Consider the following 27,752-nt stretch of genomic DNA (forward strand, 5'->3'; position numbering starts at 1 on the left):
TCACGCGGGGATCATGACCGTTTAATGTGGGCAAGCAAGCGCAGCCCTGTTTGCGTTGACCTGTGCCATCCATCGGATCTGCTGGTTGGCCGATTGACCCACCGATTTCAATGAAAATGGGTTGATTAGATGATGATCAGGAACCCTTTCCCGCCCCTCACCACCAAAGCGTTGATCATTTACAGCGTCATCATCAAATCGTAAGGGTGACGAGATAGGGTCGTTGAGCAGTAGCATCATCATATTTCATTTTAAGCCCCACGCGACTTCAAGGCAGTGCTTCGTACGCTTCCGTATTTGGTTTTCTTTTTCTGAAATTACTGCGTACATGTTTTTTTTTTTTTTTTAATTCAGGTACTACTGATTGAGTTATTGCTAGGGTTAGAGATGGATGCATTCAGTCCCAAATGTCATTGAATAGTTACGTAATCTCAAATTGGATAAGTATAGAGACTTATGAATGTAAATTTTATACATTTTATCATATTAATTTTTTTAAAATATAATAATAATTTTATAACAAAAATGATATTTATTTAATTCGAACTCAATTTTAGTGTCACACTAAATATAACGAGTGGAGTAGGTAAGGTGACTCCACGAAGGAATTCACGTCTCGCATTAAAAAAATAAGAAAAAAAATTTAAATTATAAATAGAAACACCGCATACCATCCGATTAATGCTGTGAAGAGAAAATAATCAACTCACACGCGAGGAGCCGAACCATCCGGTCCTGCAAAACTCCAAAGCCTAATTAAGTGCATCGAAGGGCTAGTGAATGTCCACGTGGTAAGATATTATCTAGAAACCAACGGTTCAAAATCATCCGCGTGTCTAGCACAATGGAATATATACGACCCAAGTGAAAAACACTTATTTATTTATTCATTTATTATGATTATTATACTAGTATTATTGCTAGGAAAAATAGTTGTGCGAGTCTAGTAGTAACAATAGCAGCATTCGCTCATTTTCTCCGCCGCTGAGGGCTGACCGGATTCCCTCTGAAATTCACCTGCTGTCAGTTCTAGTCCACCCATCTCCATCGAAGAAGACTGGGGTTGAAGAGGAACGTCTTAGGCAAACGCAGTTTAGCTTCCCTTTTCTGGCCAAGCTAATTCCTATAGGTTAGGCTTAGCTACCTTCAGATTAAGTCAAACGCAGCAGCAATTGCCAACAGGAGTGTAAGATACTACTGCGACTACTTGGTAGTAACAGAAAACCATCTGATCTGATCATCTGTATTGATGGCTGACTCGGACAACGACTCAGGAGGGCATAACAACAGTAATGCAAACAACGAGTTATCACCAAGAGAGCAAGATAGGTTTTTGCCCATAGCTAACGTGAGCAGGATCATGAAGAAAGCCTTGCCAGCCAACGCCAAGATCTCGAAGGATGCTAAAGAGACTGTGCAAGAGTGTGTCTCCGAGTTCATCAGCTTCATCACCGGGGAAGCCTCCGATAAGTGCCAGAGAGAGAAGAGGAAGACCATCAACGGGGACGATCTTTTGTGGGCCATGACCACGCTAGGTTTTGAGGACTATGTTGAGCCTTTGAAGGTTTATCTGCACAAGTTCAGGGAGATGGAGGGAGAGAGGACTGCCCTCGGAAGGCAACCGACTGATCAGAGAGATGGCTCTTCCGCTGATGACAGCACTAACGCTGCCGCTGGGGGTGCTTTTGCTGGACCTGCCATGTATGGTGGGATGCAGTCAACCATGATGTTGATGGGGCATCATCATCATCAATCCCATATGTATGGATCTGGCACTAGCAGTGGATCCTCCTCCGGCAGGCCTAGGTAGATTAATTAAGCACTGCTAATTCGCAACAGTTTGTTCATATGTCTTTTACTCATGCATGATTTCATTCCGAACTTTTCCTAGTGTTTTTCATGCCTTTGATTGGAGAGAATATGCGTGGAGATAGATTATTCCCTTTCACTTTTGTGGAGTTGGAGGAGGAGAAAATATACAACATATATATATATGTATACTAATATCAGCCGCTTGAACATTACATTTATATCTTATGTACTGTTATCCCATAAATTCAATGCAGTTATAGTTTAATTCAAGTCTTGTATGACTATGCAGTATAGTCATATTCTTTGAGGTTGTTCATGCCCGTGTTTAGTGATTGGTACTGCACATTTGAGTCTGTGATATGGAAAGTATGATCGTTGGAACGAAAAGTTTTGTTGGTTTTGGATGGAATGGATAACGTTGGTCTTCTGTTCTGATTTTGTGGCAGCCAAGTAATCTGCTCCTCAAGATTTTTTAGTTATTTGTCTCTGTCTGCTTAAAAATCTAGACAAGCTGCTGGGAAAGAGACTGAGAGCTCATCCTACCATGATCTGTGGATATAATATCCACCTCTCAGATTTAAATATGCCTTTCTCCCTGGATTTGTTTTCATTTTGCTGCTACTTTTCTCCACGCGCCTATCCATTTAGTTGACCCTAAATGCTGACCACGCACTAATCCGGTCATCTTACTCTGGGAACTGATCTGTTGCTTTGTCTTGAGTACATATCATCTATAATTGTTTTTGTTATAATTTTACAGTTATTCATTTGTAGCCATTCAAAGTGTAGGCTGTATCAGATATTTGCATGGAGCTCACATGAATGCCGCATCGATCCGTGAGTGGTTGGAATTTTGTATCAACTCCTTTCATCTCATGTCTCATGGGAAATATAGTCCTACTGGTGTTTTTAATATATGTTTTTCAGATTAGATTTGTTGTGGGGGCGGGGCAAGTGGAAAGAGAAGAAGTAGAAGAAAATAATACAAAACCTGATGGTACTGGCCTGTGTCCCTCAGGCTCGTTATATGTGCTTGGTGGACAGCAGCCTTGATCTGTCATAAGTTGAAATATATATGAGATACGGTGGTGGTTGCAAGTTAATCAAAATGTATTCCAACAATTGAGGGAAACCTGGCGAAATTGAGCACTCATGGTGAATCAAGAATGCTAGCTAGCTCTTGCTTTCTACTTATTGTTACATTGCATCTGCGATCTGACAAAGAATCCCCTTTCATTAGAAGGGATACACAGGTGCATGCATGGCATGCACATATATTCTTGTGGAACACAAAACAAATAGAATTCAATTGAACTGTGAAGCGGTGTGGCTACCATGCTTAGTTGCTCACTCATACCCCAATTCCATGGTCCATAGCACCATCTTTCCCTTTTTATAACCCATGTCACCTAGTGTTCTGTTTGCTTGATGGAGCAAACAGGCCTATTAGCTCAGTTGGTTAGAGCGTCGTGCTAATAACGCGAAGGTCGCAGGTTCGAGACCTGCATGGGCCAAGTGTCTTTGCTATAGAATAGCACGCGGCAGGTACTTCATTTTGAATTAGTTTTTGGCTCGCATTGAATAGCAAGCAGCAGGTACTTCATTTTGAATAGAAAGTTGGAAAAGCCAAAAGTAGACTAACAAGACTACAGCATCAGAGGGTGCAGACTGTAGGACTCAAACGTCATTTTGAAAAGAAAGTTGGAAAAGCCAGAAGTAAACTAACACGCCTAGCTAATTAGCCATACCCCAGTGGCTGGATTATTTCAGGACCAAAGTAATCATATAATAAGGTTGGAGAGAAACACCAAACTTAAAGCAAACCACTTGAGATGCTAACTGAACCCTTAACAGTTTACCACTAAGTTACAATCAGAATGAAGCATACATGATAATTTATGGATAACAAAATGAAATAAATTGCCAGAAATTAAAGTAATCTCTTATACATAACCCATCACAAAAGCGTAATTTGCAAATATCTTTGATCAATTTCCAGAAACAAACAAGACATAAATTCTTGAACTAATGGGAACATTAATTCATTACAGCTTTGCTTTCAAAAGAAGCAACATTAGACATTGAAAGAATAGCTCACTTAGCTGTGTAGCAGGAGGGGAATAATATAAAGAGGAAGAACCTTAACTCAATGTTGGCTGTCACAGAGCAGAATTATGTCCGTATAAATAAAGTATGTATTTAAGAATTTTAGAAGTTCAATCCTTGCCCAATTTTAGGAGCCATTACCAGGAATTACCGGCCACCGAAGTCACGAGTGTTGAAGTACATGTAGTTCTTCTCATACGAGAATAGTGATGAGGTAGGCACGGGAACAAACCCAGAATATTTTCTATCTTCCTTTGCTTTGCATATGTCAACAATACAGTTTGAAAGCTCATTTGTCTGGACAAATGGCTGCGCTGCGTATTCTTCAAATGGCATCCACTGCAGAAAATTAGAAATAACAATGAGAGGTTTTATCAAATGCGGGCTATATATTTACCATCAGACTTTTCTTAACTTTGTTGATAGTTTAACAAGCTGTTCAAAAAGTACTAACCAAAGAAACTATAAAATCAAACCTAAAGCGGTTGACATGAACCGCACATACTTAATTATAACTCGACATCAATTATATCTGTTTTATTTGTTAAGGGGAAAGGGAAAAAACTTTCAAGTTTTAACTTCATTGTTCTCACTATGACGGGCTGCCTCTATCTCAGATTCCTGCTTCTGGATTTCAAACGAAAGTGGTTCCATCAGGCACATGAAGAATATGTCTGACTTTTCAAAGAATGACTTGTGGCTTTGTCTGTAAATAATGGAAGCAAAGGGAGTGAAACAAGAATCACTTGTTACCAAGAAAAAAAAAATTCATTTAGTTGGCTGATAGAAGAAATTAGTTTTTCAATTGATCTCCGATTTGAAAAGTAGTCAGTCAGGATTTGTGAGGAATATTGAATCACAGAAATGCTATATCAAATGGAACTGCATACCAAGCTACTGTGGTGCAGGAAGTGGACAGTGTTTACTTGTGCTCCTTAAGAGTGTTATTACCAACATATGAGAGACATGATTTCCCTAGGGACCTCGGTGAAGCATTAATGCCATTTATAAATATGATACACCTTCTCAGGTTGATAAGGTGCAATAACTTGTATTACTAGTATGTATAAATTGAATAACTGTTACTTACTGCTGTCTCTTCTTTCACTTCTCTAACTGCAGCTGTGCAGAGATCTCCACCCTGGATATGAATTTGTTTAAGAAGGGTAAATACATGCCATAGTATTATATCTAGAACCTTCTGATGCACTTACCTCATTCACAACTCCTGTAGGGAACTTCCACACACCTGTACCCCGAAATCGTCCAGTGTTCTCTTGCACCACTAAAACCTGGGATTGAGATATGCAAACCCAAAAATTTGAGAATAATAACCTTGATTGAAGTCCAACAGCAGTATAAATAATACAGCTTTTCTCAATAAGCACATCTCAGAGAAAGAGAGAGAGAGAGAGAGAGAGTGAGAGTGAGTATGCAAGAAAGAATTACTAGCAGCTCCAGCATTAAAATTAGTTAAATATTGAAGATGGTGATAGATAGTGCAGAAAGGAGCGGGGAACCCAGCCTCTAATCTCAGAAATACATAGGAGAAAGTAGAGGAGACAAGGAAGGGCTAGGGATGCCTTTCCTCTCTCGTGCATCAACATATACTATGCATAGAAAATTGCAGGCTGGTTTGAGTATACATAACATCGTATGAACCATCTCCAACATGATTGAGCAAGGGGACACTAGTAAATCCATGTATACTTTGTTACCATCTATACAGTAATTAATTACTCAACCAACAATGCATATCAAAGCAAGAAACAAGAGTTTTTGTTATTGTTATTATTGTTATTAAAAAAATATTAGCACAATTTTGGAGCACACTTAATCAAAAACTTGATGGTTTACCAACTCTTTTTCCCTTCCAAAGAAGACTTTTGGTGATAAGGTGAATCATTAAAGAAAAATAACTGACATTTTTTTTCTTTCCCTTTGAACTAAAATCACTGTTCAATTACAATTATGCTAATTTTTTTTTTCATTCTGGTATAAATGAGTACAAGTAAAAACGGTCACAATGATATATCTTATGCAAATTCCCTATGAGTACAAGTACCTCCCTCTTTTCATTCATGACAAATACACCAATGCCTATCCGGTGCGATGCATTTGCTGGAAGAGTACGTGTACCTCCAGGAATCCAATAAGCAAGCATCAAGTAATTTGGCTAGGCATGGTGAAACCAAAATCCTTCCTGAGCAGCAATACAATGTTAACAGTAGCATATTCCAGGGATGAATGGAAAAAATAATATAACCGGCAACTACCAAGTTAGCATTCAACAGAGCTTTCTAGAAATCAGCTTGATTAGGTTCTAGAAGACAATAAATCACCTTGACAGCAGCTTCAACAAGATTGACATGCTGAATAGGCAATTTGATCCAAACAACCTTTTTACCCTGCAAAACATGTTCTTGTATGATTCACTAGAAACAGAGAACAGTATGAGAGACAAAAGTGCGCATGATAAGGAACCATCTATGACCAGAAGCAAAAAAATTCAAGGTGTAGAATGATGAGTACTGGCTGTAAGCGCAGGTGTGATTTTGCAGAAATGACAAATCAGAAAGGATTTTTACCTTTGCAAGGACACCAAACCATATTGAACAGAAGGTAGTAATCAATCGAGCATCTCATTTCATTATAAGCATGCAATAAATGCAACAGTTGACACGATAAGAAGGAAGGAAAGGACCAATAAGACAAACAATGAAAGAGAATAGCATAAAGAAAGGCATCACGATTCATGAGGTAAGTGCTATGGCGGACGCTTTCTGTGGGCTGTGGGAGAAAAGTCCAGACTTGGCAGTATAAACATAAAATGGCATTAGCAGAAAGAGTAGAGCAACAAGGAAACCGGGTGACGCCACTGTGCAATTGAAGCTCTAAGAATCGAAGCAAAGGCTGCAGGGTCCATCCGCTCGCTTTAATTTAACAATTACTCCTCCATACCTACCGTTGGCCGCATTAAGCTGTTTAAATTCTTGAACTCGTTCTTCATTTCAGCAATAACAATAGCAGTTGTTGAATTCGCAGATGCTGACATGGCTAATACTTCTAAGCTTCGTTTAATTTGTCTTAGGGTCTTACGAAGCAACAAACCATTTCATTCACAAACACAGAAACAGGCCATTAGAGTTTTCACTTGTGTCTTTTGTTTTTGGTTATTGATGATCATGAATGGAATTGGATATTGGCACTTATTTTCATACGGTATTAATTCCATAGGGTTTTGATGTGATGATTTTCAATGTGTTGAAAGAAATAATATAGTAATCTTAAAGATTGTCTGTAAAGCACTCGTCAACAAAAATTCAACTTCATTAGTAGTAGTATTTTGATTAATTCTGAATACAACTTAAGTAATAGCAATGCAGTGATGGAGCCAATTCAAGAGGAAGCGGTGGGTCAACCGAGCATTAAAAGGATGGTCTTTTCCAAGAAAAACAGTTCTGCCGTTGTCCGGAAGCTGCTGCACTCCTCTGTTGTATATAGGATCTGTCTTTATGTCGTTGTGCTGCCACCTCCCTATCGTGTTCTAACATTCATGAGTTCGGTTATGGTCCCAAAAAGCTTGATTAACATACTTTATTGCTGTCATACCATAATCACATACTTTAAAATCCTTGCAGAACCAAACACATGCACTGGATTTTTATTCAAGATGTAACCCTATTGTTCCAAACATTATCCTATTCAAATCTTAATTTTTTTGAGTTCTATACATCAACTTGAGCAAGGTAATTAGAACAAATAATACACCACACCACTATGACAAAAATCACCCTACTTTTAAATTTAACTGTGTTATTGTAAGCACAGTGGTATGTAGTAAAATGAATACCAAATGATGAATCATTTCATACATTCTCAAACAAACAAAAATCAAAGCTTTTATAACCCTAATACTAATATATAAAGACTTTTTTTAAAAAATACTAATATATAAAGATGAAAAGAGAACAAAAGCCTACCTTTCCCTTTGTCAATGAAATGATAAGGACGATCACTGGCTTGAATATGAGCCAATCGAAGGAGGGCTGGCTTCATCACTATTTAGGTCTCTTGAACATAAACCCTAAGACATTGCAAGGCGTGATCATGAGTATTGATCCGTAACAACCTCTGAGAGGCCTCGAAATCCCAAAGAATGGCTTCGAAGTCCTTTTCCCACTTGGATAATTCAGGACTAATGAGCTAGCTATCCCCAAAATCCTCTAAACTCTGAATTCAGCATTTCCAAATTCTTTGAAATGCATCATAAAAACAGGGCCAAGGTCGGGTCAATGACGCAAGGGTACAATGGAGCACGACGGCGCAAAAGGCCTCCTTCATGGAGTTGGTGGGGTGAATTCCATCTTGCAGTTGACACCTTCGATAAGTAGCAGGGAATTGAAGATTCCCTCAAGGACGAATTCGTCAGAGATTCCCTCTGTAATGGCAAGCAGGAAGGAGGCTTTTCTCAACAGTCAGATATAATATTCGCTCCCGTCGCTCGTATTCATCCTTGAGAGAAACTTTTTAAGAAAAGTGGATGTTGAAGGGAAGCTAAAGAAATCCATGGAACCTATGGAACCTTAAGTTTGTAAGTTGAATTTTGAATGAAGAAACTATTTGCTACACCGTTGTAACTTAGGAAAGGCACGTGAGGTGAACTTGTTTTTCGAAATTGAAAATTAAAAGACTATTTGCTTTGTCCACTTCTTGGATTGGTCCTGATAACTGTTGAAAGTAATCTTAAGTGACCATATTTGTCAAATCCTGAGAAAACTAGATCTTCTCACCAAAACAAAAGAAGAAAAATGAGAAATAAATCCATAAAGAGTTAAGCCTTTTGAATTCTGATAGGCCTTGAAACTAACATGGGGACACTAGGCGTCAAAGTGTTTGATCGGCCTTCAAAACAACAGCATCAAACCCATCTACTAGATATGAAGTAGCATGAGCCATCACAACCTAAAAGGTGGAGATGTTTATAACAGTTGAATGCCAAAAGTAAAATGGGCTTCTTTTTTTAAGAGAAATAGGACTCATATTTGTTAAGACTAGACCTGACAGAAAGGCACAAACAGAGATTCTATGTCTCAACCCAAACAATCTCGTACTTTGACTTTGATCTCTTAGCACCACCAAGTTTGTGTAACAGGTTGCCTTTGACATCATTTTCTTCTCCATTAAAAGATCTAAGGATGCGAATCCTGAAAAGAATTTACTGTTTGAGTTCAAGGCGACTCGACTATGTCGATTGCTTGGTGAATGATGGGGAGGCTCTTGGCCTTAGACAATGCCTCTCATTCGAATATTCAAATAACTTTAGCTATCCTCTCTCTGTCTTATCATTCGCTTGTTGCTAAACTCAGCCAGAACACTGAATGCTTTATGCCATAACTATATATCTCAAGCTCACCAGGCTATATACATAATGTTTACATTACTGTATAATATTTGTCTACTTGATACGCATGGTAAAAAAGAGACCAAGCATAACAGAGCATAAGAGTTGAGCTACAAAATTAATTTTGTAAGCCCTTAAAGAGTTTTTAGCTAAGAGTGCCTGTTATCCCTTGCTTACACTTGATTGATCTGGTTTCCATGATCTTGCTGCTTATCCCTTGGATATTTTTTGATTAAGTTAACATTATGCAACATAATTCGATAGGTATATATTAAAGAGAGAAAGAACAAGTTCAATGTTAAAAAATGTTCCCTAAAAAAATCTAAAAAAATTATAATGGCGCCACATCAAATGGACAGGATTGATCTCAAGGGTCTCCCACTCTTGGGCCTTTTTCTCCACAAAATGGACCGTATTAAAACCTGAAGAGGAATATATACCCAATTTCTTTTCAAAAAAAAAAACAACTGTTAACCCAGTCTACTCAACACATCTACACAATTCCTTTACAGAAAAACAACTGTTAAGTGTCAACTCAAACTAACTGTTAACCCAGTCTAGTAAACATATCTACCTAAAATGTTAAATGAGTCGACACAAGTATTTATCTGAAGCATCATTCTCCATTTATGTTCCTCCATTTATCCTTGAGATCACCTTGAACAAATATAATATATTATAATAAAATGTACATAGGCCAAGGAAAATAGCTGTAAATAAACATGTCAAATACTTACAGCAATTCTGTTCACAAACACGAAAGGAAAGGTTCTTAAAATTTGTTTCCAATGCTTTCCATACCTACAACAATAAGCAGCATGGTGATAAACTATGTGAAACCTCCAGTATAAGTTGAAAAAACTAAAATAGAAAAATTATAACGACCCAAGTTCAACCACTGATCTAACTGCTTTTAAGTCTAAGCCACGTGACCCTCAAAAGTTTAAGCTCAAGTTGCTAGTAGTGATAGACTTAAATTGTTATCCACCCATCCAAATCCTTAATGTCTTCATCGAGGCCACATATCACATTCACGGGACCAAGATGTCACCAAAGCAATGTGAAAGCCCATATTGGACTGACATAGGTTCTGATGTCATTTGTAATACTCCAAGTCTAAGCACTGACCTAGTAACTTTTTGAACCTAAACCACGTGGCCCTCAAAAGCTTAAATTCAAATTGCTAGTAGTGGTAAACTTGGATTGCTATATAAGTCTTAATAATTACATTCACATCAGATGTACGATGTTGGGTATCATAATCTCACCCACTTAAATCCTTGATGTCCTTATCAAGACCACACATCACATCCATGGGATCAAAATCTCACCAGAGCAATGTGAAAACCCACATCGGACTGATATAGGCTCTGATACTATTTGTAACGATCCAAGTCCAGTTACTGATCTAGCTGTTTTTTTGACTTAAATCACGAGACCCTCAAAAGTTTAAGTTCAAGTTACTAGTAGTGGTGATATAGGTCTTAATAATCACATTCACATCAAATGTAAGACGTGTCACAATCCAACCCACTTAAATCCTTGATATCCTCATTAAAGTCACACATCACATCTACGAGACCAAGATTTCATTAGAGCAATGTGAAAGCCTTCACCAAAGCAATGTGAACGCTCATATCGGACTGACGTAGGTTCTGATACCATTTATAACAATCCAAGTTCACTACTACTAACAACTTGCACTTAAGCTTTTGAGGGCCATGTGGTTTAGGTTTAAAAAGCTATTGGGCCAGTGATTGGACTTGGGTTGTTACAAAAATAATCACTTACAAGCGCATAGCCATTTGCAGAACTTTTGCTTCATGTTTGCTCTACATGTTTCTTTTTCTCCTTTTCTTCAGTGACAATACAGAACCAACAAATATTCCTTGAGAAGAGTCATTAATTGAATCTTTTCATTAAAAAAAGATAATCAACAAGCAAAATTAGACAAATGATTTCCATTGCAATATAAACGTTATATCTCTACAATTTATCTTTTTAAGTTACCAACGTATTATTATGCATTCATTATGGATAATGGTAAAAGCTCATTACAAGATTGCAAAAATTGCCAAGGCTATTGATTTCAGTAATGCAATAAATGTAATGGTGTGCACATACAAATACACACCTCATAAGTGCAAGCAGTGGCATTCTTAGGTACTCCATTCTAATGGATGGAAGTTTGACCTTTGTGATTGCCCTTCTTAGCTGGAGCAGGATTTACAATAGAATTGAAAGATGGAGGAGGATGGCTCTTGTCCTTAGTAGGATTGACAGATGAAGAAAGAACCTTTTTACCTTTTCTACTGTGGCCTTCTACCCTTTTAGCTTGAGTAGGATTGACAGATGTTGCAGGAACATCCTCTTCCTTATCCTTATTGCCATATTCTATATTGGTTTCGGTATGCAATTTTTTCCTTTCCATGTTAGTTGCAACCTTTTTAGCCACTTCTAAGACTTTGGCGAGGTGACCAGTTACTGAAGCTAACAATTTAGCAATGGAGGACTTAAGTGCTTCTTGCACTTCGTTAACTTCAGCAGTTAATGAAGCAAATTTGCTACAAAACGGTTGCTCCAAGTCAACAATTTTAATCAGTCTTTTATAGTGCCTGTGGGAAACAAACTTGCATCTTTTTGGATTCTCCTTCAAAATTCTTGCAGAACCAAACACATGCACTGAATTTGTATTCAAGAGGTAACCTTATTGTTCCAAACACTATCCTATTCAAACCTTAATTGTTGTTGAGTTCTATACATCAACTTGAACAAGGTAATTAGAGGAATTAATACACCACTATGACAAAGATTACCATACTTTAAATTTAACTATGTTATTGTAAGCACAACGATATGTAGTAAAATGAATATAGAAAGATGAGTCATTTCATACATTCTCAGACAAACAAAAATCAAAGCTTTTATAACCCTAATACCAATATATAAAGACCTTTTAAAAAAAAGAATACTAATATATAAAGATGAAGAGAGAACAAAAGCCTACCTTTCCCTTCGTTAGTGAAACAACGAGGGTGACCACTAGCTTGAGCAGTAGCCAATTGAAGGAAGGCCAGCTTCATCAGGGCTTAGGTCTCCTAAACATAAACCCTAAGACATTGCAAGGCGTCATCATGAGTATTGATCCGCAACAACCCTTGAGAGGCCTCAGAATCCCAAAGAGCAACTTCGAGGTCTTTTCCCCACTTGGATAATTCAGGACTAACGAGATGGCTTTCCCCAAAATCCTCTAAACTTAGAATCTGAAATTTCCAGATCCTTTGAAATGCATTGTAAAAACAGGGCTAGGGCTGGCTCAGTGTCGCAAGGGTACAATGGAGCACGACGGTGCAAAAGGCCTCCTTCATGGAGTTTGAGGGGGGGAATTTCATTTTGCGGTCCATAGCTTCGATAAGTAGCAACGAATCAATGATCCCTTCCGGGACTGTTTTGTTAGCAACTTCCTCCTCAATGGAGCGAACGAGAGATGACTTTCTCAATAGCCACTTAAAGCATTTGCTGTTGTCGCTAGTTTCCATGTCAGGGTCAGTTACTTGTTTTTTGAAAGTTAAAATTAAGGGATTGTTTGCTCTATCCACCTCTTGGATTGGTCGATTGCTTTGTCTAGCTATGATTAACATCAAAACCCCCTAATATCTTAATGAAAACCCCATATGACTGTTTTGGTTTTATTCAGGTTTGGCTATGGTTTTGTATCTATTTTAAAGGGTTTTTGGGTGTAGGTGGGGGCGGTAGAGTCTTCCCTTTGTCGCCTATCTAATAACCACATAATATCTTAACAACTGCCAAATGGGTTATTGTGTGTAAAGCCTAAGAACAGCTGGAGCTGCATGTATGTTTTTTTCTCTCTACATATCCAATCATCAATCATACTTTTAAGCAAAGATGAGATGGAGACTGAGGGGTATATTTTCTCATACATACGAATGTGTTTGTTCTTTCAAGCCACTTTTATCACTTTCAGCTCGGAGTCATCAGTACCTCATTAACTTAATTTGCTTCAATTCAAACTGTGGTTTGAGTGGCTCCCACTAAGTACAAACAAAACAAGGCCTTGGTTTCAGCAATATTTAGCGCTTAAGTAATCGAATTATTCCAATGGAGGAGCTTTCCATCAACGTAGACAGGATCATGACATGAGCAAAATTCTCAAGGATTCTGTTCTGATCCTTCCACTGAGGCTCAATCCTCTGTTTGCTCCAACAGAAATGGACAAAAGGGAAAATAGCAAAGAAAACTTTCTCTTTTTGGAGTTGGGAATTATTGAAACAGGTAAAGATATTGCGTGAAGAAAGATGATACAAACAGAGGGGAGAATGGTAGTCATACTTGACTCTTGGAGGAGAAAAGAAGATTCTTCTTTCACTGTAAGCTCCCCAAGCATACAAGACCCTGAGACATTCAAAGAATTTGCATTAAGAAAAGGCATCAATCTATAATTATGTAAAATTCTGTGGCACGTGTAGCCTGCCTTGAACCATGTTCACTCTTTTTAGCTTCTCTAGAAAAGGCATCACTCAAACACGTAAATATAGGATACTTTCAAGCAAAAAGGAAAAGAACACATCCTTGAGGATTATGAAAAGGAGAATAACTGAAAATTGACACTAACCTTTCTTGTCCTCACCACGCCCTTTAGCCATTGCAAGAAGCTCTCTTCTGTTTTTTCCAACAACATGACACACATCCTCTAAAGAAATCAATTTGTCAAAGCTTAATTGTGTTCATTAGAAGGCACAGCTGAAAAGAGAATTGACAGTTTTAAACTTTCATACCGCAAGAGGAACGTATGGGGACTTCATATAAACATTATCATAGTGTTCAATGCACTTTTCCTTAGTCTTTGTCCCAACATGCTCGACAACTTTTGCCCAGATTCCGAGGCCACACATTTCAATTCCCTCGAATTAGGAAAATTAAAACAGAATCAAGATTGATTTCCTTAATTATTCCACATATGAAATGAAATGTACTACTGAACAAATCAAGAAGGATCAAACGCAACTTTCTTCACTGCTTTAGCATTGAACATGAAAGTACAAGTACCTCTGGAAGCAATATTTCATCATCTGCATTCCAGTCAGGACAGATAAAGAGGAAACGATAAATTGTCCTGTTAACCAAGACTCTGTTGTCAGCACTGAATCATAACAAAATCGGACATACAACAACAGGTATGTAATGCAGAATATATGAGCAAGAAAAACTAAAATCTTGAAATTATAGGAATTGCTTCAACACTGCTAAATGGATGTAAAAGATTTGGTTAACAGATTTTCTCCAGCACAGGAAAAACATTCATCAAAAACCTGTTCACTAACGACAAAATGGAGCAAAAAACTTGACAATATAGTAAGTTATCAGCAAGGGAAAAAGATGTTTCCAGAAGGCTTTTCCCATGACACCCGTAAGGATGGTTCATTTTGTGAGGTGTAACCTCGGCACCAGCAGAAAAGCACTCTATACATTGGTCCAAATCAGGACACACAGCACACTTGATGCGGATGTCTTTGTTGCAATAATTGCAGTGGCATAAAGCCCTTTTCCCATCTTTGGTCCTTGGCCTAGCTCCAAACGGATATAAATGGAAATTAAACGGAAAAAAAGGTCACAATAGCTTGTGAATGAACAATGACAATTACCTCTACAGGCTTAATAGTAAAGAGTAAAAGAGTACTTTGAAGAACATAATTATTTTAGCTTCTTAATAAAGGGCCTATGATTTTTAAAACAATCACAAAATCACCAGTAATATGCCCTCCAGATAGCATCTTATACTTATAGCAATAATAAGCATCTAACCGTTTATTAGTACTTTTACCCATGCAATATATGCATACCCAAGCTACTTTGGGCAGAATTACAGGTCTATTCTTAGCAACCCTAGTACTTCATGTTCCTCATATTGAATAAACTCTCTTCCTCGATATTTCATGTTCCTCATATTGAATAAGCTGTAGGAAAACTCTTCCTTGTACAGCTACAGCATCAGAGGGTGCAGACTGTAGACTCAAACTTCATTATGAATAGAAAGTTGGAAAAGCCAGAAGTAAACGATAATTCACCACACGCCGACCCCCCAAGAAAACCAGAAAGGTGATAGCTGTAATCTTAAAAACCGAATGAGAGTTGAAAGACGAACTACACGTCGCCTAGCTAATTAGCCATGCCCCGGTCCCAGTGGTTGGGTTATTTCAGGACCCAATTAATCATATAATAAGGTTGGAAAGGAACATCAAACTTAAAGCAAACCACTTATGTCCAGATGCTAACCGAACCTTTAACAGTTTAACACTAAGTTACAATCAAACTGAAACATACATGATAATTTATGGATAACAAAATGAAATCAATTGCCAGAAATTAAAGTAATATTGCTTTCATCCTTATACATAATACATCACAAAAGCGAACTTTGCAAATATCTTTGATCAAATGCCAGAAACATACAAGACATAAATTCTTGAACTAATGGTAACATTAATTTATTACAGCTTTGCTTTCGAAAGAAGTAACATTAGACATTGAATGAATAATTCACTTAGCTGTATAGCAGGAGGGAAATAATATAAAGAGGAAGAACCTGACAGAGCAGCATTATGCCCGTACAAATAAAGAATGTATTTATGAATTTTAGAAGTTGAATCCTTGCCCATGCATAATTTTAGGAGCCATAACCAGGAATTACTGGCCATTGAGGTCACGATAGTTAAAGTACATGTAGTTCTTCTCATCCGAGAATGGTGATGAGGTAGGCACTGGAACAAACCCAGAATATTTTCCATCTTCCTTTGCTTTGCATATGTCAACAATATATTTTGAAAGCTCATTTGTCTGGACAAATGGCTGCGCTGCATATTCTTCAAATGGCATCCACTGCAGAAAATTAGAAATAACAATGAGAGGTTTTATCAAATGCGGACTATTTACCTGCATAATCCATCAGACTTTTCTTAATTTTGTTGATAGTTTAACAAGTTGTTCAAAAAGTACTAACCAAAGAAAATATAAAATCAAACCTAAAGCGGTTCAGATGAACAGCACATACTTATAACTCGACATTAATTATATCTGTTTTATTTGTTAAGGGGAAAAGGAAAAAACTTTCAAGTTTTAACTTCATTGTTCTCACTATGACTGCGAATTACCTGAGCTGCCTCTATCTCAGATTCCTGCTTCTGGATTTCAAAAGAAAGTGGTTCCATCAGGCACATGAAGAATATATCTGACTTTTCAAAGAATGACTTGTGGCTTTGTCTGTAAAGAATGGAAGCAAAGGGAGTGAACAAGAATCACTTACTACCAAGAGAAAGAAAAAATTCATTTAGTTGGCTGATAGGAGGAGTTAGTTTTTCAATTGATCTCCGATTTGTGAAGTAGTCAGTCAGGATTTGAGGAATATCAAATCACGGAAATGCTATTTCAAATGGAACTGCAAACCAAGCTACTGTGGTGCAGGAAGTGGATATTGTTTACTTGTGCTCCTTAAAAGTGTTATTACAAACATATGAGAGACATGATTTCCGTAGGGACCTCAGTGAAGCATTCATGTCATTCAAGGAGAAACTACCTAAGTATAATTTAGAAAGGTCAATTTCAACCTAAACGGGAAGAGCACATGCTTGTGTTTTGGTTTTAAGTAGCAACGCTTACACAGATTTCATACCTGAATGCTAGTACTTCAATAAATTTTGTATCAATCTGAATCAGCAAAAAGACCCAAAATGTTTCAAATCATTTATAAATACAATACACCTTCTCAGGTTGATAAGGGGCAATAACTTGTATTGCATGTACATATAAATTGAATAACTGTTACTTACTGCTGTCTCTTCTTTCACTTCCCTAACTGCAGCTGTGCAGAGATCTTCGCCCTGGAGATGAATTTGTTTAAGCAGGGTAAATTCATGCCATAGTATTATATCTAGAATCTCCTGATGCACTTACCTCATTCACAACTCCTGTAGGGAACTTCCACACACCTGTACCCCGAAATCGTCCAGTGTTCTCTTGCACCACTAAAACCTGGGATTGAGATATGCAAACCAAAAATTTGAGAATAATAACCTTGATTGAAGTCCAACAGCAGTTTGAATAATACAGCTTTTTCTCAATAAGCACATCTCAGAGAAAGAGAGAGATAGTGAGAGTGAGTATGCAAGAAATAATTAGTAGCAGCTCCAGCGTTAAAATTAGTTAAATATTGAAGATGGTGATAGATAGTACAGAAAGAAGGGGGGAACCCAGCCGCTCAGAAATACATATGAGAAAGTAGAGGAGTAAAGGAAGGGCTAGGGATGCCTTTCCCCTCTCATGCATCAACATATACCATGCATAGAAAATTGCAGGCTGGTTTGAGCATATATAACATCATATGAACCATCTCCAACATGATTGAGCAAAGGGACATTAGTAAATCTATGTATACTTTGTTGCCATCTATACTGCAATTAATTACTCAACCAACAATGCATATCAAAGTAAGAAAGAAGAGTTTTTGTTATGGTTATTATTGTTTTTAAAAAAAGATTAGCACAATTTTGGAGCACACTTAATCAAAAAGTTTATGGTTTACGAACTCTTTTTCTCTTCCAAAGAAGACTTTTGGTGATTAGCAGTGAATCATTAAAGAAAAATAACTGACATTTTTTTTCTTTCCCTTTGAACTAAAAGTACTGTGCAAACACAATTATGCTAATTTTTTTAGGAGCGCTTTCATTCTGGTATGAATGTGTACAAGTAAAAACGGTCACAGTGATATATCTTATGCAAATTCCCTATCTATTTATCGAAGTTTAGAAGCCTTAATTAAAATGACAAGCTACAGGGAAGTACCTCTCTCTTTTCATTCATGACAAATGCACCAACGCCTACCCGGTGCGAGGCATTTGCTGGAAGAGTATGTGTACCTCCAGGAATCCAATAAGCAAGCATCAAGTAATTGGGCTCAGCATGGTGAAACCAAAATCCTTCCTGAGCAGCAACACAATGTTAACAGAAGCATATTCCAGGGATGAATGGAAGAAAAAATAAAACTGGCTACCACAAAGTTAGCATTCAACAGAGCTTTCTAGAAATCAGCTTGATTAGGTTCTAAAAGACAATAAATCACCTTGACAGCAGCTTCAACAAGATTGACATGCTGAATAGGCAATTTGATCCAAACACCCTTTTTACCCTGCAAAACATGTTCTTGCATGATTCACTAGAAACAGAGAACAGTATGAGAGACAAAAGTGCACATGATAAGGAACCATATATGCCCAGAAGCAAAAAAATTCAAGCTGTAGAATGATGTGTACTGGCTGTAAGCCCAGGTGTGATTTTGCAGAAATGACAAATCAGCAAGGATTTTTACCTTTGAAAGGACACCAGACCATATAAAACAGAAGGTAGTAATCAATCGAGCATCTCATTTCATTATAAGCATGCAATAAATGCAACAGTTGACATGATAAGAAGGAAGGAAAGGACCAGTGAGACTAACAATGAAAGAGAATGGTAGTATAAAGAAAGGCATCACGATTCATGAGGAAAGTGCTATGGCGGACGCTTTCTGTGGGCTGTGGCAGAAACTCCGGACTTGGCAGTACAAACATTAAATGGCATTGGCAGAAAAAAGTAGAGTAAGAAGAAAACCTGGTGACGCCACTGTGCAATTGAAGCTCTAAGACTCGAAGCAAAGGCTGCAGGGTCCATCGGCTCACTCATTTCAACAATTACTCCGCCATACCTATCGTTGACCGCATTAAGCTGTTTAAATTCTTGAACTTGTTCTTCATTTTCAGCAATTACATTCACAGGCGTTGAATTCGCAGATGCTGACATGGCTCTGTATCTGATACTATACCCAGCTGCAACAAGACAAACACTTTCCACATGATCATGCTCCATCTAATGAAGATGCAAAGCTAATGAAGACAATTACTAGTAACTGGGAAATGTTTACCAAGTTTTCGACAAGAAAGTTTTTCTTCTATTGAAGAGAAATTAGCATGGTTACCTGTTGAAGAAGACACCTTTACTGCAGGCCAAGTTGGGATCTTTGCTGAAAATCCCAACAAAGACCATAGATTTCCGTTTGTAATGGTACAACCAAGCAATGCAATCCTTCTTAACATCATCCTAAGGAATTATATACAATACAATTACTTCCAGTCTAGTAGTTAATAAGAAATATTATTATTCTGACTGATTGACCTTGTCTTTCTCGTGGATGAGACTTTGAATTGAATCGGGGTGCCGCGTTAGCTGTTGAATGAGTCAGAAATGCATGGCGAATGGCCGACCAGTATGCAACACGGCACGTCTTGATATAGTAATAAAATTACCACTGTGATTAATGATAATAATCTGGTCGTCCAAGTTTTTTCCGATACCACAGACATGGAGAAGAAGACGAAAGACTGTTGATCAAATCAACCAAAGGGTATTAATTTATCGTGGGGTATCTTGGGAATTTTATTTCTTTTTCCTAACTCAGGTCTCAAGATTGCGACTTTGAACATGGAACAGGAGGGGAAGCTGAGAGGCTGACACGTAGGCAAGGGGGACAAACCGTAAATATCCACAAAACAAAGGTTAAGAGCCGTAATTTTCTGAGACGCTCAAGCCAAGCCGGGGATTTTTGTTTTACCCTTTTTACTTCCATTTACTAACACATTTCACCCACCCTCCAACCCAAACCCTCGAATCCACGCCGCACCCTTTTTTTTTTTTTTTAATAAATTTTTAAAAAAAATTCTACTGATAGTAATATTTTGTACTAGGAATTAGTAATATTTGAAGTTTTTACCGTGAAGATGGAGCTTTTCAACGGCGGCCGGGAAACGTTCCCTCATCATGTGGCGCCATTCCCTGATTTAACGGCTATTGGTATGATTGAATCAGCGGAGGACTCAATGATGGGAGATCATCGTCCAAATCTGCCGCCGCAGAAGCTGCGGCCGATCAGGTACAACGGGAGGTCCCCGGCGAGCTCTCAGGCGGAGGATACTTCGGAGTTCGCGGAGGTAGTTGAACTTGTGGGTGACGAGGTGTGTCCGGTGAACGGAGACTCCGGTGAGTACTTGGAACCTCCTGTCAAAGCCGAAGTTGGTGACGTGGTGGATACTGGCGGGGGAGATGGGCCGCCGAACTCGGAGCACGGGGGGGACTCTTCAAGGTATGTAAAATGCGTATTGCTACTTGATGATTATCCTATTCATTAAAAAAGTACAGCTTAGATTCGGGACATCTGTTTAGTATTTATTTAATTTGAAATAATTACTGCGTTAAGAACTTGGAGTATAATTAGTGTAAGGTAATTAGCTACGAAACTGACTTTTCTTTCTTTTTCTTAGTCCGTTTTAACTGGGGAGCTATCACTTTACGTGAATCTTTTTTCTTCATACCAAGTTGTAAACTTTAGTTCAAATTCAACGTTTTACGTGGTCGGATTTACATGTGAACGGCACTGGCCTCTATTTTAGTAAAGTACATGGGAAAAGACTATTCAATTCAGTGTTGCATTTCTTCAGCTTGTTGGGCGGTTTATGGACGGCACGAGTCTTGTCGTGTTCAACTTCCTAGTTTTGTTAATGTCGGTGAGTGTTGGTTGGGGGGTCAACCAGTTCAAGGGTGCAAAAAATGGGATCGCTAGTTGGCTTGGATCTTTATACTAACTTTAATGATCTTACTTTAAAAAGTGTTATTCTGACAAACTTTACAATCCCATCAATCATTTGTCATCACTTTCTGTCTGTGTTATGGAAGACTCTTGAGTTGTTTCTTCAAGTCCTGCTTTTCATGATGGTATTATTGTTCCAACTTTGTGAATGTGTGCATTTCAGATTAGTGTGTGAAAATCTAATATAACTTTGTTGAAGGTGGAAACTTGATTCGAGTTTGAGATACAGTACGGTATCAATGCAGAGAGTTTGAAGCCTGTTTTAGCACTTTCTTGATCATAACTATTAATCGAACTAAATGTCTTTTGACATTTTCCTTGTTTCAGCAGCTCATCTTCAGATAGTGATGATAATGATATGTCGACAACTTTGAATGAACCTTTAAATAGGAAGAGGAAGCGAAAAAAAAGTAAAAAGATTGAGCTTTTCTTGGAAAAATTGGTCATGAAAGTGATGGAGAAGCAGGAACTGATGCATAAGCAGTTGATAGAGACGATTGAAAAGAGGGAAAGGGAGAGAATAATTAGAGAGGAAGCATGGAAGCAGCAGGAGATGGAAAGGATAAAAAGGGATGAGGAGGCAAGAGCTCAAGAGACATCTCGCAGCATAGCTCTCATTTCCTTTATAAAGAATGTGCTAGGCCATGACATTGAGATACCCGTACAATCAACAATTTCATGCATGGAGGAAACTGGGGGCAAAGAAATGAGTGAAGGCCACATTCAAAAGGACATGATTAGTCTGTGTGATCCAATTAATAGATGGCAAGAAGGGAAAATGCAAGCCAATGGGGGTGAAAATCATGTTCATGAAGACATTGGCATCAACTGTGATCCAAGTAATCGAAGATGGCCGGATGCTGAAGTGCAAGCCCTTATAATGCTTCGAAGTGCTTTGGAACATAAATTTCGTGTTACAGGCTCCAAGTGCTCCATATGGGATGAGATATCTGTTGGGATGTATAACATGGGCTACTGTCGAAGTGCAAAGAAGTGTAAAGAGAAATGGGAAAACATCAATAAGTACTTCAGAAAGTCCATGGGAAGTGGCAAGAAGCATCTCGAAAATAGTAAGAGATGCGCATATTTTCATGAACTGGACATGCTGTACAAGAATGGACTTGTTAGTCCAGCAAACCATGTGAACTGGACCAAAGATGAGAATGAGGACAGGGGTGAATGTCAGTAAATTAGGATTGCTTTAACTTTTATTAAGGTGGGTTGTGAGTGCAGGGACATCAAAGCATGAAAAGCTAGGAAATGTTGATAGATGAATTAGGACTGGTTTTGGGGATTCCTATGACTGCAGTGACCCCAAAAGCGGGTTCTGAGAATGTGATAGGGGCCTGATATCATTGCATTTTAGACTTTTGATTTAATATCCATTTTTTGTTACAAACTATCTCTGAGTCATTGATATATATCCTCTTGTTCTGTTAATTGTTGACTGTTTATAGAAGATGGTTATGTATATAGTTAGTTGCTAGTCCTAAATCATCTAGCAAAAGATGGATCGCTGCTTTTGATTTACATTTTCCCTTCTGTTAGTTGATTCTTACCCTCACGTTATCTGTTTTCAGGAGTTTTGCTTCTTCGTTTCTTTTTGATGCCCATTTCTTGTTGACAACTTTTTCTGCAGAGAAGCCAACAAAATTGCATTCCAGGCCTGTTAGTTTTATATTATTCCTTTAAAAATAGCAGCAGTAGACTCCCCTTTCCGCGCGAACATGCACAATTTTTTCTTTTATTTACCATGTAACGGCGGTCCATTACAAAGGTGTCAGACCTCCACTATATCGAGTAGAAAGTAACGGTATGCATGGCTTTAAGTACCAAAACATTTATCGAATTCATATAATGTAGTAGTAGTAGTTAATTTCTAATAAACAACCAAAGAAAATCTGTGTATGGCAGATTAATATGTCGACGACCATGGCATTGTCATCGGCTACAAATTAATAAAGAAGAATAATGAAAAGAAAGAAACAAAATGGGGAAAGAAGGAAACATCGATCATTTGCAGGCGTGAGAGAAGTAGATGAAAATGGCAACCAACGCCAAAACGAAGATGAGGAGCATGTAAGCAGAAGGAGGATGCAATGGTCCCATTCCGAGCGGAGCCAAGAAAAGCACAGCGGCTACCATCAGCATCATGACTATGGAGCCAATGCTGCACCCGTACTCTTCCATATTTCTGGTACTTAATTAATAATATGTTGGAGACCACAGAAGTATATATATATAAGTATAGAAGAAGCGAAGAGAGCAAATGAATAGACAAAAACACCAAAGTCAAAACTTTCCTTGAATTAGCAAATCGAAAGGGGCATTAGAGTTCCATAAATAGAGTTGTTTCGCATTGCATATTGGTGTCGCTTTGGCAAGAGTTACAACGATTGGGGCAACGCAACGACATACGCAGGCAGCAGCATCCGACGTGATGTTTTTTGGCCCCCTCGCCCGCATGCAACTGCAAGGGGAAGGAAAATTGATCATCGCGTTTTCGAAGGACGTGTCGGAGTACGTGGCCACGTGTCTTGCTGGCTTTTATTTTATTAGTGAATATATTTTAAACAAATTCAAATTTGCACGTGAAATTCTTTTCCTCATTAGAGTTAAGTCTGATCACCAATAATCCTGTGCATTTTCTAATTAGATATGATGCTAATACTCGTACTGCCTCGTTCGCATCGCCTCGCCACGTGGTTTCGACCGTTTCAGCACTATATATGTTGACATTTGCCAGGTGCTCTCCTTCCTACCCTCTTAATTACAATTAAGACCGCGCAGGATTTACTCCTTAAAACTGTCTTCGTGCGAGAGAGGGAGGGGGAGGAGTAAGAAACGAGCCAGAAAGAGATGGAACGTGGAGGCTTCCATGGCTACCGCAAGCTCCCCAACAACACTACTTCCGGTAAAGTATATATACTTGAACAGACAAATAGCTTGAGAAACTGGTGAAATTATTGCTGACTCTTCTTGGATGCTGTTTTCTTCTTCGTTTTTTAATTATCAACATGCATGGTGGAATGTATGGTTTGAGATGATTCGACCGGCCCTCTCATTCCTGTTTCCTCTTTTCTGGTGGTGTGGGAGGGACCTTAAGTACTCTAGCTAGTGTATATTGGGATTATCTCTTGCATGCAAATAAAAACTTTGGTTTCAGCCTTTGTCCTGGATTTGTCACCAGTTCATCAGAAGTCATACATATAAAACTCATACCAACTCTTTTAATGCTCAAATATATGTATATGTATTTGCAGATGTCTCTTCAGCTTTCATTGTTGTTGTTTCTTTCATAGGCTACGGCAGCGGTAGAGTTTGCACTCTCTCTTTTTTATGTGCTTGTCAGTGGTCAATGATCTCCTGAGAATGCCAATGCCTTGCCCATTACTCCAATCTTGTTATTTTCGCCGAGCTCTTCTGCTCTTAACTTTTAGTAGCATCAGTATCGTCGGGTTGCATGCCACTGCTAACTGCTTTCTTTCTCTCCATTGTAACATACAGTACTCTGTTTCTTTCTCTCTCTCTCTCGATTCTTGAAATCCTTTCCCTTCTTCCTTCAAGCCGTTTCCTTGTGTTCCTCCCCGTCCTCTCATATTTTCAATGGTCCATGTAAATGTGTTTAGTGGTTTGGTCGAGCTGATGAATATCATCGAAATAGCTGACGAAATTGGAGACACAAGCCTGTGTACAAGTGGCATGCCATATTTGACCCCACAAAAACAAGTGGCACCCATGCATTCTCCGGCATCAGGATTCAGTCAGGACCCCACTGTTTTTGTTGTTGAAAGACCTGAGTCTCTTTTTCTTAACAAACGAACAAAGCCATGCAGACCGGTTCAAATTTTGAAAAGTCATCAAACTTTTCCAGCTTAACCAATTCTAAATCCTGGTGGGCCTTTTGCGTGCGTATACACAACTGAAAACGCGTGACAAGAATACACGATCGATCCTTGTGAGTCAGTGCCATCGACGTAAGTCGTTTGTGGGTCTAACACTAGCTAACGCGTTGAGCGGGGCTTAAGTGCAGGTTTCCAAAGTCCATTCTAGCTATATTACAGAGACTAAAGTACAATTGAGTATGAGGCCAATTTGTGTGTTTTGTTCTGTCTTAGTTTTCTCGTGCCCTCGTGCCCTTTTATGCGGAGAAAAGAAGTCCACTTACGGCTATATATGGGCTTAGTTCAACCGAAACTTTAACCCATTGGGTCGGCTCACCTGGTTGCGAAGAACCAGGTCACGCCTTGTCTTCTGTGGCTTGACTTGTGCCCTTTCAAATGTTACATATTTTTCTCAGACCCCATAAAAGAAAACACAAGTGTAACTAAAGAGAATTGCATGCACTTACAAAAGATTTTTTGGTTTTTTTTTATTTGAAACTAAGTTAGCACAACATGCATTGTTTGTTCCAGGACTGAAGGTACCAGAGATGAACATGAGAATGGCTGAAGTCAACCATACAAACAACCACCACTCAAACTCTGATGACAATGAGTGCACTGTGAGAGAACAAGACCGCTTCATGCCAATTGCAAACGTTATCAGGATCATGCGCAAGATCCTCCCCCCACACGCCAAAATCTCTGACGACGCCAAGGAAACAATCCAAGAATGTGTGTCCGAGTACATCAGCTTCATCACTGGCGAAGCCAATGAGCGCTGCCAACGTGAGCAGCGCAAGACTATCACTGCTGAGGATGTGCTTTGGGCGATGAGCAAGCTAGGCTTCGATGACTACATCGAACCTCTGACAGTATACCTTCACCGCTACCGCGAGCTGGAGGGTGAACGTGGTTCGATCAGAGGTGAGCCACTGGGGAAGAGAGCAGTTGATTATGGAGCTCTGAGTGTTGCTGCTTTTGCACCGGCGTTCCACATGGGGCATCACCATGGGTTCTTTGGGGGTGGAGGAGCCATGGGAGGATATCTCAAGGATGCATCCAATGCAGGGTCATCACAGGCTGCAGTGGCAAACGGGGAACCATTCGGGCACCATAAATGAGGCAGCAAAGGGCGAGGAAAGCTTGCAGCTGGCTGGGCTAGCTAACCATGTCACTAACTCACTCAAGTTTTATAAAATTTAAGATGTTTTAATGCTTTTCACTAGAACATGATGATCCGTATGCTCTTTTAAAACATTTCTAGTAATTCTTAGCCTTATTACCATCTAATTCCCTCTTTTTCTTGTTTGTGACTTAATCGAACAAGGTAAATTAAAGGATATAAGCACCAAATAAGTATAACTTTAATGGAGGTTTTTGCAAAATATAAATTTTCGTTTTTGGGCCTCCTTCATGGGATCTTCTTAATTGGGGCCTACGTAGCTTAAGTTCAGAGATTTAACCCCAAACTGGCTCTCTCTCTCTCTTTTACCAACTACGGGCCGTAAAGTGAAATTGTTATTAACAGTTTTTACCAAGCTTGCTTTTGGGTGTGTCACCCGCTCTGAGTAATTAGCCGAGTTGGGTTAAGTGTTCGTCCCTCGCCACGTGCCATACGCCCCACACGAATTCGCAGCTTCTAAAATCTCAACTCCTTAAAATATCCTACCACTACAACCACGTCATCATCTCTTTTTTTTTTGTCATCTTTACTATATTTCACCCTCATTTCTTCTTTTTGTTGGATTCTTACCCTCTCATTTCTTCTACTTTTCATTCCTATCCACCATCTTTCTTGTTTTGGCAAAACAACTTTCTTTTTGTGTAATTCTTTTTTTAGTAATTATGTTGTTACCAAAATTTTTACTTTGAGCTAAACAAACAAATAATGCTTTATGTTAAGTTTTTCATATTTTTATGTAAAAATATTTAGAAAGTAGATTACATACTATATATATATATATATTTATATTTATGTGTATTGTATAAAAGTAAATCCAATTAACAAAGCACCAAAATGTTTCAAAATCTTCTATCGGGACTTCTTGTCGTTCATGTGACACATAAAAATAAAAATCTAAACGTGTCACTTAAAGAAAATAAATACATGATCAAATGGGAGAGTTTTTGTGGACTTCCCTATTATATATTGATAATAAATTCTTTAATTGTTTATTTATTTGACATTAAAAAGCATCAAAATCCTCAAAACAGAAGTTGGTAGCTGCATTGATCTTAATAAAAAAGGAAATTCATTTCATTTAGAAATTTTAAACTCAAGTATGAATGAACTATCATTTGTGAAATAATAAAAAGAAGTAATATTTTTAAAAAATTCTTAAACTATTTAATAAAATTTAAATAAGTTTGTATTTTTTATTTTATTTAATTAAGTTTTTATGTTTTTTTATTTTTAATCAATAAATTTTTATAATTAATGATTATTTATCAAAGTGTTAATTATCATTTTATACTAAATGATGTTAATGTGACATGTTGACATGTTATAACAGATGATGAGTATATTAATGTGAAATGATGACGTGATTATGTGATATTTTTTACTTTTTTTATTAACGTTGCATGATATAAAAAAGATACGTGATATTTCAATTAATGGTAGTTAGTCAATTGTTTATTGTAAAGACTTTTTTATTTAAAATAAAATATAAAAATTTAATTAAATATAATAAAAAATAAAAATTTATTTAAAATTTTTTGAATAATTCAGTAGTGACTTTTCAAAATATTATGTGTAAAAATGTGTGAACTATTACGAATAACTAAATTAGGGGGCAAAATGAGAAATGGAATAAAAATACAAGGACTAGGAGTTGCAAAAACACGAAAAGATGAA

General features: G+C 38.0%; 5 protein-coding genes and 1 non-coding gene across 17 annotated transcripts; 4 read left to right on the forward strand and 2 right to left on the reverse strand.

The window, feature by feature from the left end:
• Positions 1-881: 881 nt before the first annotated feature.
• Positions 882-2,082, forward strand: NF-YB2 (nuclear factor Y, subunit B2). The gene has a single exon (XM_018122540.2). The coding sequence runs from the start codon at positions 1,250-1,252 to the stop codon at positions 1,808-1,810; it is 561 nt and encodes a 186-aa protein (XP_017978029.1). The 5' UTR covers positions 882-1,249; the 3' UTR covers positions 1,811-2,082.
• Positions 2,083-3,252: 1,170 nt separating this feature from the next.
• On the forward strand, positions 3,253-3,326 carry TRNAI-AAU (transfer RNA isoleucine (anticodon AAU)). Its single transcript has one exon. It is a non-coding gene; the product is annotated as a tRNA-Ile (tRNA).
• A 560-nt stretch (positions 3,327-3,886) lies between these two features.
• LOC18597342 (nudix hydrolase 2-like) lies at positions 3,887-13,067 on the reverse strand. 9 transcript variants are annotated; one of them, XM_088807128.1, is made up of 9 exons: positions 12,330-13,050; positions 11,114-11,210; positions 10,060-10,123; positions 7,902-9,979; positions 6,261-6,326; positions 5,984-6,121; positions 5,133-5,210; positions 5,009-5,059; positions 3,887-4,257 (listed from the first exon to the last, which is right to left on the reverse strand). In XM_088807128.1, the coding sequence occupies exons 6-9, from the start codon at positions 6,080-6,082 to the stop codon at positions 4,066-4,068; spliced, it is 420 nt and encodes a 139-aa protein (XP_088663254.1). In that variant the 5' UTR covers positions 6,083-6,121; positions 6,261-6,326; positions 7,902-9,979; positions 10,060-10,123; positions 11,114-11,210; positions 12,330-13,050; the 3' UTR covers positions 3,887-4,065. The 9 variants fall into 9 exon arrangements, 8 of the variants coding, with proteins under 8 accessions (XP_088663254.1, XP_088663251.1, XP_088663252.1 ...); XM_088807125.1 differs by lacking the exon at positions 11,114-11,210; XM_088807126.1 differs by having other exon boundaries at positions 7,902-10,123; positions 11,114-11,178.
• Positions 13,068-15,803: 2,736 nt separating this feature from the next.
• NUDT2 (nudix hydrolase homolog 2) lies at positions 15,804-20,280 on the reverse strand. 3 transcript variants are annotated; one of them, XM_018123776.2, is made up of 11 exons: positions 20,139-20,280; positions 19,544-19,749; positions 19,347-19,468; positions 18,983-19,197; positions 18,456-18,521; positions 18,179-18,316; positions 17,291-17,368; positions 17,167-17,217; positions 17,010-17,044; positions 16,492-16,600; positions 15,804-16,219 (listed from the first exon to the last, which is right to left on the reverse strand). In XM_018123776.2, exons 3-11 carry the CDS (start codon positions 19,465-19,467, stop codon positions 16,028-16,030), a joined length of 1,005 nt encoding a protein of 334 aa, XP_017979265.2. In that variant the 5' UTR covers position 19,468; positions 19,544-19,749; positions 20,139-20,280; the 3' UTR covers positions 15,804-16,027. The 3 variants fall into 3 exon arrangements, with proteins under 3 accessions (XP_017979265.2, XP_017979264.2, XP_017979266.2); XM_018123775.2 differs by lacking the exon at positions 19,544-19,749 and having other exon boundaries at positions 20,139-20,278; XM_018123777.2 differs by lacking the exons at positions 19,347-19,468; positions 19,544-19,749 and having other exon boundaries at positions 20,139-20,274.
• LOC18597345 (Homeodomain-like superfamily protein) lies at positions 20,146-22,503 on the forward strand. 2 transcript variants are annotated; one of them, XM_018123774.2, is made up of 2 exons: positions 20,146-20,507; positions 21,339-22,503. In XM_018123774.2, exons 1-2 carry the CDS (start codon positions 20,146-20,148, stop codon positions 22,198-22,200), a joined length of 1,224 nt encoding a protein of 407 aa, XP_017979263.1. In that variant the 3' UTR covers positions 22,201-22,503. The 2 variants fall into 2 exon arrangements, with proteins under 2 accessions (XP_017979263.1, XP_007026376.1); XM_007026314.3 differs by having other exon boundaries at positions 21,342-22,503.
• A 1,268-nt stretch (positions 22,504-23,771) lies between these two features.
• On the forward strand, positions 23,772-26,185 carry NF-YB6 (nuclear factor Y, subunit B6). The gene is made up of 2 exons (XM_018122722.2): positions 23,772-23,925; positions 25,427-26,185. The coding sequence occupies exons 1-2, from the start codon at positions 23,871-23,873 to the stop codon at positions 26,014-26,016; spliced, it is 645 nt and encodes a 214-aa protein (XP_017978211.2). The 5' UTR covers positions 23,772-23,870; the 3' UTR covers positions 26,017-26,185.
• Positions 26,186-27,752: the final 1,567 nt, after the last annotated feature.

The sequence above is a fragment of the Theobroma cacao genome, chromosome 6, assembly GCF_053813885.1.
Source record: "Theobroma cacao isolate CCN51 chromosome 6, ASM5381388v1, whole genome shotgun sequence".
In the NCBI taxonomy this organism is placed as follows: domain Eukaryota; kingdom Viridiplantae; phylum Streptophyta; class Magnoliopsida; order Malvales; family Malvaceae; genus Theobroma; species Theobroma cacao.

Excerpts from the sequence above, each read along its gene's own strand:
- NF-YB2 (XM_018122540.2), top strand. The coding sequence starts at position 1,250 with ATGGCTGACTCGGACAACGACTCAGGAGGGCATAACAACAGTAATGCA.
- NF-YB6 (XM_018122722.2), top strand. The coding sequence starts at position 23,871 with ATGGAACGTGGAGGCTTCCATGGCTACCGCAAGCTCCCCAACAACACT. Across the intron at positions 23,926-25,426 it reads CCCCAACAACACTACTTCCG|GACTGAAGGTACCAGAGATG; the intron begins GTAAAGTATATA and ends TGTTTGTTCCAG.
- NUDT2 (XM_018123776.2), bottom strand. The coding sequence starts at position 19,467 with ATGATGTTAAGAAGGATTGCATTGCTTGGTTGTACCATTACAAACGGA. Across the intron at positions 19,198-19,346 it reads AAAGGTGTCTTCTTCAACAG|CTGGGTATAGTATCAGATAC; the intron begins GTAACCATGCTA and ends GTCTTGTTGCAG. Across the intron at positions 16,220-16,491 it reads CTGAGATAGAGGCAGCTCAG|TGGATGCCATTTGAAGAATA; the intron begins GTAATTCGCAGT and ends AATTTTCTGCAG.
- LOC18597345 (XM_018123774.2), top strand. The coding sequence starts at position 20,146 with ATGGAGCTTTTCAACGGCGGCCGGGAAACGTTCCCTCATCATGTGGCG. Across the intron at positions 20,508-21,338 it reads CACGGGGGGGACTCTTCAAG|CAGCTCATCTTCAGATAGTG; the intron begins GTATGTAAAATG and ends TCCTTGTTTCAG.
- LOC18597342 (XM_088807125.1), bottom strand. The coding sequence starts at position 6,082 with ATGCTTGCTTATTGGATTCCTGGAGGTACACGTACTCTTCCAGCAAAT. Across the intron at positions 5,211-5,983 it reads TCATGAATGAAAAGAGGGAG|GTTTTAGTGGTGCAAGAGAA; the intron begins GTACTTGTACTC and ends TCTCAATCCCAG. Across the intron at positions 5,060-5,132 it reads CTACAGGAGTTGTGAATGAG|GGTGGAGATCTCTGCACAGC; the intron begins GTAAGTGCATCA and ends ATTCATATCCAG.